Here is an 18,239-nt window from a genome sequence, read left to right on the forward strand (position 1 = left end):
AACCATGATATCATGAACTGAGCCTAAATCAAGAGTCAGACGCTTCAGCTTAACCAACTGAGCCACCCAGGTGTCCCAATAAATATTTTCTTGACTGTAAAAGATTCAAGCATGTATAGAGAAAAATGTGTAAATCCCTTGTTACAACCCCCTTTGCATGAATTTACATGTACGTGTGAGTGCTTATATCAGTTTGGCTAAATTTATTTCATTAGGATAAAGTTCCAGGAGTAGATTTGATAGGTCAAAGAGCAAGCCTAGCTAGTTCTAAGCCTTCTGATCTGAATCCTCCAAGTGCCACCCAGAAGGCAGTAGTGTTTTACCTTTACCAGTGGATGAGCCTGCCTAGGTGGAATTAACTTATAAGGAGCTTTCTTAATCAGTAGTGTTGTTCTCCTTGTTGAAGGTGTACCTGAAGGGGAGGGCTGGAGATAAGATGATCCACGAGAAAAACATCAACCAGCTGAAGAGTGAGGTGCAGTATATCCAGGAGGTGGGCACCTCTCCCTTGGTGGGAAGCTCACATTTTTTTGGCTCCCTCCTTTTGTGGGGTCTGGTCTTCTCCCATCTGCCACTGTCCCCCATTGAGTCAGGTATCATTTCTGACCCTCCTGTTACTCAACCAATCCATGAATCAGCAAGTATTTATTAACTCCCACGTGTCCTCTATACCCATTGTACCCCAGCCTCCTCTCTAAAGCTGACAGTCTCTTTTCCCTAACTTTTCTTGACCCTCTCCCTGGCCTCAGCTGCTCCTTGGCACTTGTCACCATGTAACATATTACATGTTCCACTTGTTTGCCCTTTGTGTCGTGTGTCTCTGCAGCAAGAGTGTTAGCTCCAGCGGGACAGGGTTTTGTTTCCTGCTCGTGTAGGAGGGACTGTGCTGCAGCCCCACTTGCCTGGGATCCCTCCTTCCCCCAGCCAGAGCTTGGCTCACAGGAGTACGGGTCAGGGATGGGCACAAAGCTGGGTGAGTCGGGCCACTCTCTTTCCTTGTCCCAGAGCTAAGGGTTCTTGCCATCCCTTCCCAGGCCCGGAACTGCCTACAGAAGCTGCGGGAGGACATAAGTAGCAAGCTTGACAGAGATCCAGGAGACTCTCTCCAAGGACAGGAGATACAGGTAATAGGAAATGGTCAGTGGTTGGGTCCTCACTGAGGAGGTTGTGCCGGGCAGTCCCCTTTGCCGGTCACGCTGTGGGTGCCGAATCTCCCACCGCTGCCAGAAAAGGAGGGCGTACAGGCAGTGCTGGCTTCTTGGAGCACTCCCAGCCTTACTGGGGCTCTCCAGCAGACAGGCACTGGCATTGACATGGGTCAGCCTAGGTATAAGGTACACTTGTTTCCACACACTGCATAAAAGTGGAATTCATGTGAACAAAATGACCGTTATTGGCAAAACCTCTTCTCTGTAAGGATTCTGGGATCAGTATTTTTGGAGGACAGTCTTATAAAGCAGACAGTACCTGTAAATCCAAACTTCTCATAGTTGGTCTTGCGTAATTGGGGTAACACCCGGGCTGTGAATTGGAAATCTCGGTCCTGGTCCATTATTTGTGTCAGTAGCTGTCTTTGCCCCGGCATCAGAAGCTCCTTGAGGTTAGGGTTCACCCCCACCCCTGTATCTGGGATGCAGAAGGTCACCAGCAAATGTCATAGCGAACCTACTGAAGAGTACTTCTTGGGACGGACGGATAAGCCTGGGATCCTGCTTTTCAGCTTTCCTAAAATTGGAGGCTGGAAGGGTCCTCAGGGGAGAACAGTCTCTTCCATTTCACCTTTGTCCTCCTTTAGATTCAGAGTTATATCTCCTTCACTTGCACTTGGCTGGAGTCGGGGAGGTGGGGGGTGGGGGGAGTTGTCTTTCTCTAGTAGCCCCTGCCCTCGTTCCCCTGAGGGAAACAGGGATTCAGCAGCTAGTGGCAGCAAGGTTCCTCTTTGGCGTGAGCCCTTACTAGGCTTGTGTGGCGATTCCCCCTAATTCACTTTGCTGTGGCTGAAGGTAGGACTTTCCCCGCCTGAGCTCCCATCTGGCTGCTGGGAGGTGCTTTGCCAGGTGGCTGAGGAATCTGATCTGCTCAGAGACCGGCCCCAAAGTCCAGGGCCCTTGTTTGCACAGACCAGCGGTCGTATGATGAATAATCAGGCTTTGGGTTGGAAAGAATTGCAACAAAAGCCGCTTCACCTTTTGCTTTATGCTTTGTCAAACCTTGTCAGGATCCCCAAGGGGCAAGGCAGACTCTTTGTTGGTGGCAGGCAGCTGCTTGTATCCCCTGGGCTTCTGGGAGTCAGCCTGCATGTTTTCCATTGGGCCGAAAGCTTTTAGCCTGGGCCTCCCTTCAGCACTGCGCCCCCCCCCCCCCCACGGCCATACACATTCTCCACGCCTTACCTCTCCTCTCCATTTCCCACCCAGCACTTGAAGTCTTTTTTTTTCCCTTGCTGCCTTCTGTTTCTCTTTCTTTCCTTTTCTTCTTCCTCTTTCTCCATCACCTCTTCCTCCTCTTCTTCCTTCTTTTTCTGTCTTTTCCCACCTCTTTCTTTTTTTCCTAAGAATGAGATCTTAGGAAATTAATGTTTCGAAGTTCGTTATTTGGGCTGTGTTAACTACCGATTTTATTTTTCTTTGAACAGGTGGTACTGGAAAAGCCAAACGGATTAAATCCAAGCCCCACAACACTGTATAGCAGCCCACCTGAGGTAAGTAAGGTAGGTAACGGGGAAAGCAGTGGTAACTATGTCTTTGCCAGGAGGCAGGGTATCGTCCTCCCTGATCTCTTTATTATCTTTATTATTGTTCTTTCTGTCTTACTAAATAGAAGAGTATCATTTGCTGTAAAAATTCAAACAATGGAGAAACATACAAACCCAAATCCTCCTTCTCCAATCTTTTTCCTTCAAAGGATCCACTGTGAATGGATTGAAGTAGGTGGATCCCTTTAGAGCAGTGCCCTTAGCCTTCACTACCGATTGAAATAGGCTTGGAAGCTTTTTAAAAATTTTTAAATTAAGTTTATTTATTTAATTTGAGAGAGAGAGAGAATGAATGAGTGGAGGAGGGGCTGGGAGGTCGGGGACAGAGGATCCAGAGCTGGCCCCACGCTGACAGCAGAGAGCCCGATATAGGGCTCACTCCAACTCACAAACTGCAAGATCATGACTTCAGCCAAAGTTGGACCCTTAACCGACTGAGCCACCCACGTGCCCCAACCTTGGGAGTTTTAAAGGAGACAAGCCTGGTGCCAGACCTAGAGACTGTAATTTAATTGATCTGAGATGTGGGCTGGTTGGCAGGACTTTAAAAATCTCTTCAGGGGGTGCCTGTCTGGTTCAGTGGGTAGGGGCGTGTAACTTTTGATCTCAGAGTTGTGAGTTTGAGCCCCACATTGAGTATGGAGAGTACTTAAAAATTAAAGAAAAAAAAAAACCCTTCAAGTGATTCTAATATTTAGCCAAACCTGAGTACCAATGTTCCAGTGTATTTTTCTTTGTTGCTTTTTTAAAGATTTTATATTTTTAAAGTAATCTCTTAAAATCCAGGGTACATTATCATCTCTGATCTAGTAAAGACCTCTCGCTGGATTTACTGTTTGTTTTGGTTTTGCCTCTCCCCTCCCCAACTCTAATATATTCAATGTATGATTTCAGTATGCCTATAAGTGTGTTTTCAATTTTCATAATGAATTTGTGCTATATTTTATCTTTTCCCTTTTTAGCCAACACCATGTTCCTGGGGTCTATCCACATTGCTATGCTTAAATCTAGTGTGTTTCTAACTTCTACAAGTTCTAATAACTACCTTTTTTCTGTTCATACCACACTGAACATTTTCCATGTCATTAAATATTCTTCTAAGAACGCCATCTGAAATAAACACATAGTAGTTATGCTTCCAGGAGCCTTTGAAATCGTTCTCACCTGCCCAGCAGCTTAGGTACAGATAGAGGGGAGGTGGCTGGGTAACTTCACGGCTAGGTTTTGGCATGTTGTGATGATCCTAACTACTTACTTTAGATGTGCAGTTTGGATTTTTTTCCCTTCTCCTGAATTACCATATTTGGCAAATGTGCTTCTGGCACCACGTTACAATAACACCTGGTACTGTTTGTTCAACTCTGTCTTCTCACAAGCTCTAAGCCCAGCGGATATTATCCTAGTTTTGAGGCAGCCTGTAAGGCGGGGCATGGTCTGGACTCAGTGATAGCGCAGCTACTGGGACCCTGGCACCATCCTCCCAGCTGCAAGCTCTGTGCTCTGGTTTAAAGGTGTTGCTGCTTCCCACTATGTGAGGCAGGGAGAGATTTTTCTGTCAGACTTGCTGGGAGCTGGTAACTGAAGTGTCTGGTGCCTGTGCGGCAGAGGTGGGGGCAAGACCCCACATGCCAGCTCAGCGCTAACCACCAACCCACAACTGGGTGTGTCTGGGGAGAGACTCACAGTAACCTCAATGAAGACACCTTTTTCCACATTGAATGAGATTCCTGGACTCGTTGGGTGCTTTTGCTCATTCATCAGTAACCCTATAGCCAGATAACCCTGAGCCAGATGCAAAGACAAAGATGTGCCTTTGGGAAGTGCCCCTCGTGATGGGTGTGGCACTGTCCCTGCCTTGGGATGCTGTAGTCTAAAGGGGAACATGGTCCCTGCTCTCAGAGAGCTCTGGTCTCATGGAAACAGGGCACACATGTGAGGATACCCATTAATGAATTGATACATGCATAAAAATTATTGAGTGTGTCCTAAAATCCTCAGATGACTTGAGGCTAGTTGAGTTCCTTGGAATATGAAGAGAGAGCATTTTTGTGTGATTAACTCGTCGCTCCTGGGTGCCTAAGACTAGCTGTCCCCTTGAGTGATATGAGAGGGTGGTCTGAACAAGAGGGCCCAAGTATGTGTTGTGGGGGACCTTCTCCTACACAAACACAGTGGCTTCACCTTCTCTTCCCTGTTCTGACTGTAGGCAGACACCTATATAAATGAAGATGTCGAGAGCCTGAGGAAGACTGTGCGGGACCTGCTTGTCAAGCTGCAGGAGGCCGAGCGGCAGCACCAGTCAGACCGTGTGGCTTTTGAGGTGAGATTTGGGATTGGGGGAGAAAGTGCCCCAAGGGCTGGGCTGCCAGATACAGATGCCAGTGACTTAGCACGGACTTCATGTCTTCTTGGCCAGGTGCCATCAATTGGAAAGGCTGGGCTTTGAGGCCTGGGCACTTTCCTGTCTGCTTTTCCCATTCCTGGACACTTAGAGTTTTTGCTGTTCAAGGCTAGGCCATAGTTTGAAGATCAGCACTGGTTCTCTGGTGAAGTTGGGTGGTGGTGCTGGTTCGGGATATTAGGAAGCTCAGTCATTTCTCTGAATACCACAACAAGAATTACTGGGCTCTGGGCACCATGCAGGCAAGGACTTTGCTGTCAAGGTTACCCTGCATCCCCATGTCTGGCATAATGCCTGGCATAAGGTGGTAGGCACTTCTTAAGTGTGGACTGGGTGAATGGATGGAGCAGTGTGGTTGTAGAAAGATCTGTGCCCATGGAGTCAGAGGACTTGAAGTCAAGTCTTGACTTTACTTTGAAGAACTTTGCGATCTTGAATGAGTATCTTAGTTATTATTACAAAAGTAATACTGAATTATTATGATGGAAGATTTAAAAAGTACCAAGGTCTGTAGAGAGTGAAAGTCCTCCACTACAGAAAGCATGAGAAGGGGCACCTGGGTGGCTCAACCAATTAAGCATCCAACTCTTGATTTTGGCTCAGGTCACAGTCTTACAGTGGTGAGATCGAGCCCCGCATCGGGCTCTGTGCTGAGCATGGAGCCTGTGTAAGATTCTCTCTCCCTCTCTCTCTTCCCCTCTCCTGCGTGCACTCTCTCTCTCTCTCTCTCTCTCTCTCTCTCTCTCTAGCTTTCTCTCTCTCCCCCTCTCTCCTCCTCTCCCCATCTCCCCCTCTCCCCCTCTCCTGTGTGTTCTCTCTCTCTCTCTCTCTCCCTCTCTCTTTGCCCCTCTCCTGCGTGCGCTCTCTCTCTCTCTCCCTCTCTCTTTGCCCCTCTCCTGCATGCGCTCTCTCTCTTTGCCCCTCTCCTATGTGTGCTCGCTCTCTCTCTCTCCCTCTCTCTTTGCCCCTCTCCTGCATGTGCTGTCTCTCAAAAACAAATAATAATAATAAATAAAAAATAAATAAAAGTGTGTGAGGTCTTCCATACTTTACAGAAAATTCTTTGAATATAAAATGAGGTACACTGGGCAAACACTAGGCTTCTATGTAAGATTAACCATCTGTTAATTATCTGCTATTGTTCATCCACATGTAAAGTATTTCTGTATCATAAATATGTAATGATAGGATTATGCCCTGCCCAGGTATGCCAGGAGCTGGTGGTATGAGGAAGCCCAGCCTGAATGCTTCTCTTTCATGGGACTAAGAGAATTTTTGAGAGAGATATTGAGGGGGAGGAAGAAAGCACAGGGAATGATCACTCGCCTTTAGAGATGATCAATTATTTGAGCCATTAATTTGACCTCTCTAAGTATTGGTTCCAACTTTTGTAAAAAGGGTCATGGAATATACTTCACAAGTGTGGTGTGTGGATTGAGTGAGGTAAGATATGTAAGTCTATTTACTGTTTTGAAGGTTTTTAGAAATATAAGATAACCTATATTTTTCTTAGTGATCCATTTAGTGAGTTTTCCTATCCTAAATAGTTGGGACTTAGTGTAATACTGAGATTAGTTTGGTCTCAGAATACAGTGGCTGTGCAGTAAAGGAGTTTGCTGCATCGATTTCAGATTCCACAATTTGGGTAATTTGGCTGATGATGTATCAGTTTGGTGACCAGCTATTCACTATAGGAGGAAGGGGATGTTGAGGCTGTAACACTGAACCAGACTGTGGATTTTGGAAAGAAATTTCTACATTGAGAGGCCTTGTGAAGTACTTGTTGGTCTTGGCCATACATGGAAGGGTCTGTTAGCTCTGGGTTTCAAAGCTTGAATGAAGAAGTGTCTTGAGTAAAAGCCTGAGGCTAGAAGGTCCTGACAGCTGTAGCCCCCTGCCCACAGTTTCTTAGAAAGGGCTGCCCTTCGCCTGGGTGGTGCAGTCGGTTAGGCGTCCGACTTCAGCCAGGTCACGATCTCGCGGTCCGTGAGTTCGAGCCCCGCGTCAGGCTCTGGGCTGATGGCTCAGAGCCTGGAGCCTATTTCCGATTCTGTGTCTCCCTCTCTCTCTGCCCCTCCCCCGTTCATGCTCTGTCTCTCTCTGTCCCAAAAATAAATAAACGTTGAAAAAAAAAATTAAAAAAAAAAAAAAAAAGAAAGGGCTGCCCTTGGTCCATAGCACCTGCCTGGGTTGTTCCCACCACCGGGGTAGGTTGGCACCCCATCTTACGACTAAGAGGGTCCTTCAGGGAAGTGCTGACTGGAGCAACAGGGACAGATGTGGCAGAGGAGAGTGTGATCCTACAGCAGAGTGTGAGGGTCAGGGCCTGGCCCTCTATGCCCTACTCTGAGTGCTCATCAGCTTGGGTGCAGTGTTGTGTACAGATAGGAGAGGTTTTGTTTCCATGTTCTTGCCTGTGGGGCTGGCCTGTTCCAGGCTAATATGGGACATCTGGAGGATTTTCTCATCTTTGCTGGTAAACTCGACTCTCCAATCTACTTTTCTGAACCAGGGATCAGCAAGGGGCAAGATTGCCACTTACTGTGAATACAACGTGCCCATAAGCATGGGTTTTCTGCTCTACTAGCAGCTTGCTGTCAGGGTTTGCAGTGGGTTTGCTCTGGACAGGGCTGGTGTGCGGCTTGGATGCGTCCACCACATGTCTCTTCCCCGATTCTGACTTTGGGAGGAGTCGGACAAACTGCCTACTTTAAGTGTTCTGTTTCCCCAGGGCTGCCTCTTTGAGAGGTTATGGGGATTCTTTTTCACTAAGTGACTAGGGAGTCAGTGTGGGGTAGCTGGGAGGAATTGAAATGGATGATGAGGTCACTGTTCTAGCACTGGTTCCATCATTCCCTAGCTGTGTACCCCAGGGAGATCGGTTGGCTTTCAGTTGCAACAGGAGAGGGTTGGACAGATGGATATCAGTTCCACTCACGATGTCATTGAGCAGTGACTGTGTGCCAGGTGCTGTGCTGAGCTCTGGAAGTGGAATGGTGCTCCAGTTCCCTGCTAGTAGCCCACTGGGGGGTGCACACGAGTGACTGGGCCAAATCCACTCGGTGCTACAAGAAAGAAAGGCACACAGGGGAAGGACCCCTTGCCTGGGTGTGAAGGCTTCTGGAAGAAAGGGCGTCTAAGCTAAGACCTGTAGTTGGCATGTGGAGGATGGGAGGCAAGTTCTTCCTTTACTTTCCTTCTCAAATTCTGCCTCTGTCCCTCCCAAACTGGCTTATCATCTGTGCTAAAGAGCAGTTCTCTCTGGTGCTTACTAGTTGCCCTTCCAGGTGCCACATTGTCCTTTATATGCAGGCTGCAGGATTGCTTGATGGGAGGAAGAGTGGGGACACCGAAGGAAGGATGTGCAAGGTGTGCGCCCCCAGATTCTTTGCGTTTGCATTTGTAGGAAAGCCGTGGCACGGGGTTAAGCTTGGGTGGCACTGGAGGACTGGTGGGGGTGTCAAAGAAGTCCTCCATCCAGAAAGTGCTTTTGGGTTCCAGGTGTGACTCTAAAGTAGTGCCCAATCAGTCCTGTGCCAGTGAGCCCTGGAAACGGAGATACCCTGCTAGTTTCCCAAGTCATCCTAGAATCTCGAATGGGAAAGAGAAAGTTGCCTCCCTTCTCCTCTCACTGTGCGCAGGGTCCCGGAGTCTCCCCTGAGGTGTTTTACCCGTGTTTGCTTGTTGTCCTCTGCCCCCTTCACCCATCCCTGTCCTGTCTTAGGTCACACTCAGCCAGTGCCAGAGAGAAGCAGAACAGAGTCGAGTGGCCCTTCAGAGAGCAGAGGACAGAGTGCAGCAGAAGGAGGCAGAGGTTGGAGAGCTCCAGAAGTGCTTGCTGGGCGTGCAGGAGGTGACTGTGGGAGTCTCACCTTCAGGGCCTGACTCCCGCGCTGGGGAGTGGAGGCCCCGGGACTCACTGAGATGGCTGCAGTCTCCTTTTCTGACCAGCTCCAGAAAAGCACACTTCACAGTTTCCTCAGCAAATACCTTCGAGAACATTTGTGCCTTTAAGGAACAAGAGGTCTTCCTCTCAGCTCAGCTCAGCCCTCCCTAACAAGAGCTGAACCCGTTTCCATTTCAGTCGGGTTGTTGTACAGCTGCCCTTTATGGGCTTTTGAAGACTGTTGTGAAGGAACTGCTGGGCCTGGTTTCCCAGGGACCAGTAGCCAGAGCCAGCAGGTGGGCCTGATAACGCAAGGCTGGGCTCTCCGTCCGGGTAGCTGGGTGAGGCTGGGAAGTTTCTGTGTGCTGAGGGTGGGAAGGGTTATCCCTGACAGGGGAGGGCACCCCATCAAACCAGCTTGGCCTGCTGCTCTTTGGCAGCTGTCCAGGCCCAGCAGGGACTGAGCTCAAGCCCTCGGGCCCCTCTCACCCCAAACACAGAAACCGCTTTCGTGTCCTCATCCTAGATTTTCTTCCCTTTGGCCCATCCAGGAGCATCAGGCCTTACTGGTGAAGGTTAGGGAGGGGGAGACGGCCTTGGAGGAACTGCAGATCAAGAACACTGACTGCCAAACAGAACGAGAAAAGTAAGGGCCCTTGTTCACTGTGAAGCTGGGGTGCAGAGAGAGGAGGGCAGGCCATGCTGCCTGCAGCTCCCATGGTGGCCAGACCTGGGAGGAAGCTAGTGCTGATGTCAGATCTTCCAGCCGTGACTCACCATGTGGCTGCTCGGGATGGGGCCCCACCCAGGGAGATACTGTTTGGGAGGCTGCCATCTCTGGGGAGTTCATTTTCTGTGGAGTAGGAACTAAAGAAAATGCTTTCATGGTGTCAGAGCCAAGGTCAAGTAAGCTGGTAAAACACCTGCTGTTCGCTGTGGCACGCTATTCCACCACTTTTCACACGGGGTATAGATGTGGTATTATGGCGCCACAGTTCCCTCCCCCCAGAACAGAGAACAATGGTAAATTATTTGAGGGTAAAATCAAGTAACTTCCTCACTCGTCATTTCATTGAGAGATACAATGAGCAGCCTCGTGAAGAGATGCTGAACGTCCTGTCACTTGAAGCTCAAACTGAGACCCACCTGTCAGCAGCGGCATGTAGGGGATCTCTGGGATCCTTTCCACTCCCAGTTAGAGGGTTTTACAAATTCCCTCTGATCACAGGGGATCAGAGGCCCCAGACTATTGAAACCTACAGGGCAAAGTTTGGGTCATTCTGGACATTTAAGAATTTGGAAACTCTTTATGCTGCTGGCAATTAATAAATAAGATCTCAAATGATAAATCAAAGTTAACACCAGCATATGGGGTCTATTCTCCATGGTATAAGTTAGATCTTTTTAAGTTCAACAGCCATCACCTGGAAGGCCTTCTAAGGAGTTCCATGTCTGTTAAGACATGATCCTTGCCTTCTTGGGCCCCTCAGTCAGCTGGGGACATCGTCTTTTCTAACCTGGAGGAATAACCTCTAGGTTTACTAGTCTGGGCATGGAAAATTGCAGATGTTTTATTGTAGCCTCCTTTGGGCTCGATTTCATAGAATTGTTTTAAATTACTCAGCACTCCGTCTTTCTCAGTGGTGCTCGCGGGCAGTCAATTGAGAGGAAGCAGCAGGAAAAACAAAAAAGACCCAGATAATCCAAAACAGAGGCTTGGGAATGGCAACGATAGCTATGCATCATAAAGGCTGATTTTCTCAATAAAAAGAGCCTGAGAAATAGGGCACTGGAGAGCTGAGGGTGGCTCAGATTGTTTGAGGCAAAGGGAGGATGTGAGGGGGCTCGGATTGTATGGTACCCCACCCCCACCCTCAGAGGCCTGAACTAGACACCCTGCCCGGTCACCTGACCTCTGGGGATCTTGGGCCAGTTTAGAAGAGGCAGAGGAAACAGCAATGTCTGGGAATCAGGAGATTTAGGAACATACAGCTCCCACCTGAATCTTTCCAGGAATGAGGAGCTCCTCACACCTGAGGCAGTCCACTTTCTGGCCGCTTTCATGCTGAGCAAGTCCATCCTGTGTTGTCATAAGGACTGCTTCCCTGGACATCTACCTGTCGGTTCTAGTTGTGCCGTCTGGAGCTTTCCTGTGTAACCTCCCCTTGCTGAGCTTCCTAGCTGATCTGTAGTGGCACCTCTGCTGTGCCCTTCCAAGGTGTCCCTGCACCTTGTCCTCATGGCAGAGCACCAGGGAGTTGGGCAGAGGGAACCCAGTTCATGGAATCCCCTAAGCCTGAGGTTGTCCCTGTGCCTGGGTAGAGAGAAAGCATCTTTTCCCTCTGCCTCAGCTTCCTGGTCTTGATCCCCAGGGCGGCTAACCTGGAAAAGGAAGTGGCCGGCTTGCGGGAGAAGATCCACCACTTAGATGATATGCTCAAGAGCCAGCAGCGGAAAGTCCGGCAGATGATAGAGCAGGTAAGCAGGGTCTGGTCTTCTGCGGCTTCAGCTGCCCCCTTGGGAGGTCACCACATGGAACCCAATCCCAGTTTCCTGTCACATCCACACTTTTGCTGTTCATTCTCCTGGGGAGCTTGGTTTATATTCCTACATGTCCCATAAAACATTTACAGCTACCAATTACAAGGTTTGAATGATTGGGATTCGCTTTTCTCCCATCTTTCCCCTTTGGTTTTGGTCATTTGCCTTCTGCTTTCCAATGGGGAAAAAAGGAAGAGGCTTGTCACTTGTACACTTTGAAGAGTGCTGGTAAATGAATAATTAAGTCGCAATATACTCACTTATCTATGTGTGGATTATCAACCTTTGTACCTCATGGCAGATTTTCTGCCTTCCCCTACCTGAGCTTTAGGGTAGCACAGTCAGGATGTGCCATTTTGCGGGGCGCCTGGGTGGCTCAGTCTGTTGAGCGTCCGACTTCGGCTCATGTCATGATCTCACAGCTCGTGCACTCGAGCTCCACGTCAGGCTCTGTGCTGACAGCTTGCAGCCTGCTTCAGATTCTGTGCCTCCCTCTCTCTGCTCCAACCTACTCGCATTCTGTCTCTGTCACTCTCAAAAATAAATAAACATTTAAAAAAAATTATAATTAAAAAAAAAAAAAAAGGATGTGCCGTTTTGTGGAATTGTTTTGAGAACTTAAAACCCCCTAACTGGGAGGATGAATTTGCTGCATGTCTGCTCCATTAGGGCCAGGATTTTTCTGGTTAGTTCATTACTCCTTCCCAGTGTCTAGGACAGAGCCTGTCACACAGTAAGGCCTCGACAATTGTTTTTTTTTTTTAAGTAGGCTTCATGCCCAGCACAGAGCCCAACACAGGGCTTGAACTCACAGCCCTGAGATCAAGACCTGAGCTAAAATCCAGAGTTAGAGGCTCAACCGACTGAGTCACCCAGGCGCCCCCAAATATTTCTTGAATGAATAAGTAATTTGTATTTCCCAACATCAAATGGAATGGGTTTTGAGCCATTTATGATTTGGGATCATCAGAGTGGTGTTCTCCTCACCACCACCACCCCCCCCACACACACACCTGGGATAATCAAGAGCTCAATATTGACTGAAATGAGGCTTTTATAGAAAAGCAAGTGGCGCCTAGGTGGCTCAGTTGGTTAAGTGTCCGACTTCAGCTCGGGTCATGGTCTTGCAGTTCACAAGTTCGAGCCCCACATTGGCTGTCTGCTGTCAGTGCCAAGCCTGCTTCAGATTCTCTGTTCCCCTCTCCCTCTGCCCCTCCCCAGCTTGTGCTCTCTCTCTCAAAAATAAACTAAACATTAAGAAAGAAAAAAAGAAAGAGAGAGAGATAGGAAGGAAGGAAGGAAGGAAGAAAGAAAGCAAGCAAGCAAGCAAGCAAGCTAAGCAAGTCATGGGAGAGGTGCAAAAGACTGCCTTATGTCTCTGCTGGCTCCCCAGTAGCAGGGAGAAGTTTGATGAGTGTGTACTGAGTCATTTCAAAAAAAATTTTTTTTTTAACGTTTATTTATTTTTGAGACAGAGACAGAGCATGAATGGGGGAGGGTCAGAGAGAGGGAGACACAGAATCCGAAACAGGCTCCAGGCTCTGAGCTGTCAGCACAGAGCCTGACGCGGGACTCGAACTCATGGACCGCGAGATCATGACCTGAGCCGAAGTCGGCCGCTTAACCGACTGAGCCACCCAGGCACCCCTGTACTGAGTCATTTCAAAATGAGCCCCATGGTCCCCCACATCTTTGCAGCTCCAGAATTCAAAAGCTGTGGTCCAGTCAAAGGACAGCACCATCCAGGAGCTCAAGGAGAAAATCGCCTACCTGGAAGCAGAGGTGTGTGCCCTGAGCAGCCCTGGGAAGGGAGCAGGCTCTTGAAGACAGGACTGTACCTAGGGAGGGAGAGATTCTGGAGGGGTCTTCATCCTGTCTGGCTGCCTGCTCGGAAGTGAGTATCTGGGATGGCCGTTGATGTTCAGTTCAGCCAAGTCAAGTGTTTTCTGAGAACCTTCAGGGAGTCGCACCGGTAAGACCTGTCCCTACTCCAGAGGGGTGCGTCATCACGGTGTGAGCCCCGCGCCATGAGCTGAGCAAAGGAGCTGACAGAGCTGGGCTGTGAAGCAGGGGGCTTTCCGTAGGAGGGGTCTTCTCCATGCCTAAGGTGATGGTCTTGATCCGCTCATAAGTTCTTAGTCTAATTTCCGCCTTTCCTCAGAACCCTTCCTGCCTGCAGACTACCTGAAGATTGCTTTTCAGGCACTGTGTGAAGGTCCTTTGCAGTGGAGATATAAAAAAAACTGGGAGCCTGGGTTGTTTATCTCCAGAATTCGCACTCTAAATTTAGAGATAAAATATGTTTAAAAAAAAAAAAAAAAGACCTTATAGTATAAGGAGTATAGTCAGTGTTACTGTAATAACATTGTATGATGAGTATAATGTAGCGGGTAGAGTTGTGGAGTCACTGTGTTTTACACCTAAAACTAAGGTAGCCTTGTGTGTCAACTATACTTCAATAGTGAAAAAACAAAGACCCAAGAATATCTTATATAAATGCATGTCAACAAAAGGCAAGTAAATATCTCAAGTAGCTACAAGAAATGATATACAGGAAATGTATAGGAAGGACAGCAGGGGACGATCAGTGTTGCACACAGTTCTTGAAGGAGGGAGGTAGGATCAAGAACAGCAGGATGAGGGTGATCCGGAGTGGTGAAAATGGGGGGTAAGGGGGGAGAGGGCACGCCGGTGGTGGCACGCAGGGTCAGGGTGGCTGTGACAGTAGCACAAACAGGTGGGGAGAGCATAATGATCTAGTTAAATGTCACACGTGACAAGCCAGAAAATGGCCAACGCTGACTGCACAACTCGTATTACAGAATTTAGAGATGCATGACCGGATGGAACACCTGATAGAAAAACAGGTCAGTCATGGCAACTTCAGCACCCAGACCTGGGCCAAGACGGAGAGCCTGGGCAGGTGAGTGGGCATGCACGTAGTGGGGCCCAGGGAGGAAGTGAGGCAAGTGAGGACAGTGCTGAGGCCAGGGAGAGGCTTTTGTGAATCCATCTTAGGCTCTTGGTCTCTAATTTCACCTGTTCTCCACCAGAGCCATTCTCCACCCAGATCAGCGGAGAGCCTGATAGCACAACCCCAAGGAGGCCCATGAACAGCCTCTAGATGTGAATGGACCCCCTGAAATTGTTTGTAAAAGTCATGAGTGTATAATGAGTACATTACTTCTAGGGAGAGGGACTTCTGTTTCCAAGAGATTCACAAAAAGATCACACACTTTGAAAAAAACCAGAACCACAGCTGTCCCCACCTCTCAGCTGTGTAACTGCTCCTTGTTTTCTTATCGCCCCGCCCCCAAGCAGTACTTCAGCTCTCCTCATCTTTTCTTAGACGGTGCTGACGGTCAGTGGTTCAAGGCATTAGAACCAAGAGATCAGCCAACACTGGAGTGTGGAACCCTAGAGGCGAATGTGGGGGGTGGCTGTGTGCAGGGCAGGCAACATGAAGCACTCAGCATTTCCCACTTTCTTTCAGCATGAGGATATCCAAGCCCCCCAGCCCTAATAAGCCCATGCCTCTTATCCGAGTGGTGGAAACATGAGTGGAAGGAGCCAGATGCCGCTGTTGCTGCTGCCTCTTGCCTGAGGAGAAGCCCACCACCCCTGTAGGCCGTTAGCCCCAACTTTGACTTCCTGACTGATCCCTGGCTGCACTCGAGGCTTGGGGTTCATGTGTCCCACTGTTTCTAAACTCCTGACCCCTGGATGCTGGGTGGACAGAGGACGAGCACCTCCTGGGGACACTGCAGCCCTTTGGAGGATGCTCTCCTGCCGGCAAGGGCCAGGGCAGTATCCTTATCCCTGTAGTATTATTTCTCTGTAGCAGAACCTCCCTTCTCTTGTAGACTGGAGTTCAGCTGCCCCAGAGTCAGGGGAGGTGACAAGATTTGCCTCAGCCCTACAAGCTGGAGGCACAGATGTCCACAGCGATTGGAGGGTGTCCTGGGGGAATGAAGTTCCCTCTGCAAACACAGATCCATTCTTAGCAACACATTGTTTGTTTTTCTACTTGTTCCACTGCTGACCCGGGCCTCCTACAGATAGACACAGGTGACCTGTCAAGGCCTGGGCAGAGTCAGTGAGCCTCAGCTTTGGCCAGCCTTGTCTTCCTGGGAGAAGGAAATGTACATTCCGGGAGTAACTTTTAGTGTAAAGATTCTGTAGGGCCACAGATAGTTGCAAGTGACTTCTGTCTGCTGGGAAGGTTCCCAGCATGTCTTAGGGTTTTCCCCTAAGACGCAGTGCCAGGTAGACCTCGGTCTTCTTGACTCAGGAGCCTAAAAACTGTTTTCACTGAGTTACATCAATCTCAGCGAAACTCTTGTTGTATTTATTTTGCTAAGTTATTGGTGTTTTTCCTTTACATCTCACAATTGATTTAATACCAGAGTTTTACAGCCTTCTCTTGCGGTGTTTGGATTTGTTCCACGCTGGGGAAAAAATGTGTTCCCGCTGGACTTGTTAATTTCAGAATTAAATCTTTTCCTCTTTTTCTTCTACCTGCTTCTTTCCCTTCTTCCTGGAAACATGATTTGAACCTCAGAAAGGCAAGCAAATTTGCCCTGAGGCGTTGGAGTCTTAGTGTATGCCGTTTGGGAGAAAGGGTGATCCGAACTCTTTGGGGAAGGGATTAAATTCTTCCCCTAAACCCTCTGCACCCTCTGCTCCACAATTGGTCGGTTTTCCTGGCTCTGAATGACCCTGACCCTCACCAAATTTTAAGGCTCTTCCTGCAGCCTCAAGAAGGAGATAAGTATCAGGATGTGGTACTATAGGGCACAGAAACATTAAAGATAAACATGGATCAAGTCTTGGGGTTCTAGCTGGCTCAAAGCCAGAAGGCTGAACTTGTGTGTGTTTCTGTGTATCAGGACTGGGCTGGTGTACCAGCGCTGTCCAGGTGTTATGCGTTCACTTTCCTCATTTGTAAAACCAGGGGGGCTCAGATCAGATGGACTCCAAGGGCCCTTCCAGTTCTGATGTTTTTTTTCCTGTGGCATATTCTTTGTATGGCGAATTGAATAAAATATGTTAATGTGTCTCTTTGAGCTGCTGATCTGTTCCCCGCCCCCCCCCCTCAACACTTTTCTGGGAGGAAGAAAGAGGATGGCTTTAGTGTCTGTGAAAGATGGGCACCCCGCTGTCACATCTGGAAGGCGTGGTGCAGACAATCCAAACACTGAAGGACTTTATGGCATTCAGAGGAGTTAGAATGTCCCCCTTAAGCAGCTCCGTTTCATGGTCTGGGTCTTCATTATTGGAGGTGGCCCCTAACTTTGACCCTGTCTGGGGTGGTGGCCTGGTGGGACCCCCTAAGCTTGGCCAGTGTGTTTCCTCCTTGACTGGAGAAGAAGTGGTTACGGCAGAGGCCCTGTCATTACTTAGAGATTCACCAACCAGCACTGGAGGAAATGGGAGCAACTCTAGGTCCTTTGCAGAAATAGCAGGCACTCTGGAAATGCTGACTGCAGCTGTTCAAGGGTCTCGTTTCTGGCTTGCTCTGGGCTCTCTCTCATTCAATTAGTGCGGTGATCTTTTTTTTTTTTTCCTTATGCTAAGAATGCCGTTGAATGTACAACCCCCACCCCCACCCCCACCCCCGCCCCCACCCCCGCCCCGGGGCATAGCTAAATTTACATGAATCTTTTCTAGACTAAAAAAACTGGAAATACAGCCCCCTTTATCCTTGGCCACTTCCTTCTAGCTTTCCTTTCTCCTTTAATGGAAAGAATGGAAATTTTTTTTCTTCGGACTGTCCTTCCCCTTTCTGCTCGTCAGCTAATTCACACTCCAGGTTTCAGAATGCGTTGGAAGCCTTCCATTGCAGACCTGGGTTTGTCTTCTGGCAGCCCAGGGCTCTCGTCTATCTTTGGCAGCCTTGCTTGGCATGGGTATAGCTAGACTGTGCTTGTTCACAGAATATGAAGAGGGTAGAAGCAGGGTGGGGCTGCTTATGGCGCCAAGACTTGCAAGGCTGGAAGGCAGGAGTGAGTGTACTGCCATACAGGAAAGGGAGGCTCTCAACCCAGGCCTCGAAGGCTTGGTGGGATGAGCGGAGACTTGGGTTGGAGATAATGAAGTGGTCTGGAGACTAGAACCAGGGCAGAAACGTGCCCCTGCTGTGTATTTGCCACGGTCTAGTGGTATCATCTCTGAAAGGAGCAGGGGCTTGTTCCAAAGACTAAGGAGGGTCTATGGGAAGAGGAAGTAGTGGAGGGAAATGTCATTTCTATCTTGGCGACCTTTTCAGTGGAGAGCAGGGACTGGAGCCTGAAGAAGGGCGTGGTGAACAAGCTGCTCCTGATTTCTGCCTGTTATGTCACTTGTAAGGCAGCTCTGTGCTGCTTGAATGTTTTGTGGAGGGAAGATGGAGTCTGCCTGCCCGGGACCTTTGCCACAAAGGCCTGTTTCTTTGAGCTGGGTGCTAAGAGCCGCCTGGACACGCAGCCAGTGGCAGCCAGCTCCCTGCAGACCTGCAGCGTCGGCCCCAACGTGGGAAAGGAAGGTCGTAGAAGCACTCCTTGCCTCCCGAAAAGGGCCACTGTTCCTGCGTCTCTTCACGTGTCCCCTAATGCAAACAGAAAAGTCTGAGAGGGACATGGTATTTCAACCACGAGGTGCATGGCAACTCTTTAAAT

General features: G+C 48.9%; 1 protein-coding gene across 17 annotated transcripts in view; it reads left to right on the forward strand.

Annotated features, from left to right (window-relative positions):
* The window catches only part of TUFT1 (tuftelin 1), a 42,162-nt gene extending 25,515 nt beyond the window's left edge, over positions 1-16,647 (forward strand). For 2 of the 17 annotated variants that reach the window (XM_043576313.1, XM_043576322.1), the window contains 10 exons: positions 407-493; positions 1,035-1,124; positions 2,636-2,701; positions 4,962-5,075; positions 8,881-9,009; positions 9,594-9,688; positions 11,415-11,520; positions 13,282-13,365; positions 14,406-14,506; positions 15,077-16,647. In XM_043576313.1, coding sequence (XP_043432248.1) covers positions 407-493; positions 1,035-1,124; positions 2,636-2,701; positions 4,962-5,075; positions 8,881-9,009; positions 9,594-9,688; positions 11,415-11,520; positions 13,282-13,365; positions 14,406-14,506; positions 15,077-15,143 — 939 coding nt within the window. In that variant the 3' untranslated portion in view covers positions 15,144-16,647. Of the gene's footprint in view, positions 1-406; positions 494-1,034; positions 1,125-2,635; positions 2,711-4,961; positions 5,076-8,880; positions 9,010-9,593; positions 9,689-11,393; positions 11,521-13,281; positions 13,366-14,405; positions 14,507-15,076 lie in introns of all 17 variants that reach the window. The other 15 variants (XM_043576310.1, XM_043576318.1, XM_043576312.1 and 12 more) reach the window with 10 other exon arrangements.
* The last annotated feature ends 1,592 nt before the right edge of the window (positions 16,648-18,239 follow it).

Source organism: Prionailurus bengalensis, chromosome C1 (assembly GCF_016509475.1).
Source record: "Prionailurus bengalensis isolate Pbe53 chromosome C1, Fcat_Pben_1.1_paternal_pri, whole genome shotgun sequence".
In the NCBI taxonomy this organism is placed as follows: Eukaryota; Metazoa; Chordata; class Mammalia; order Carnivora; family Felidae; genus Prionailurus; species Prionailurus bengalensis.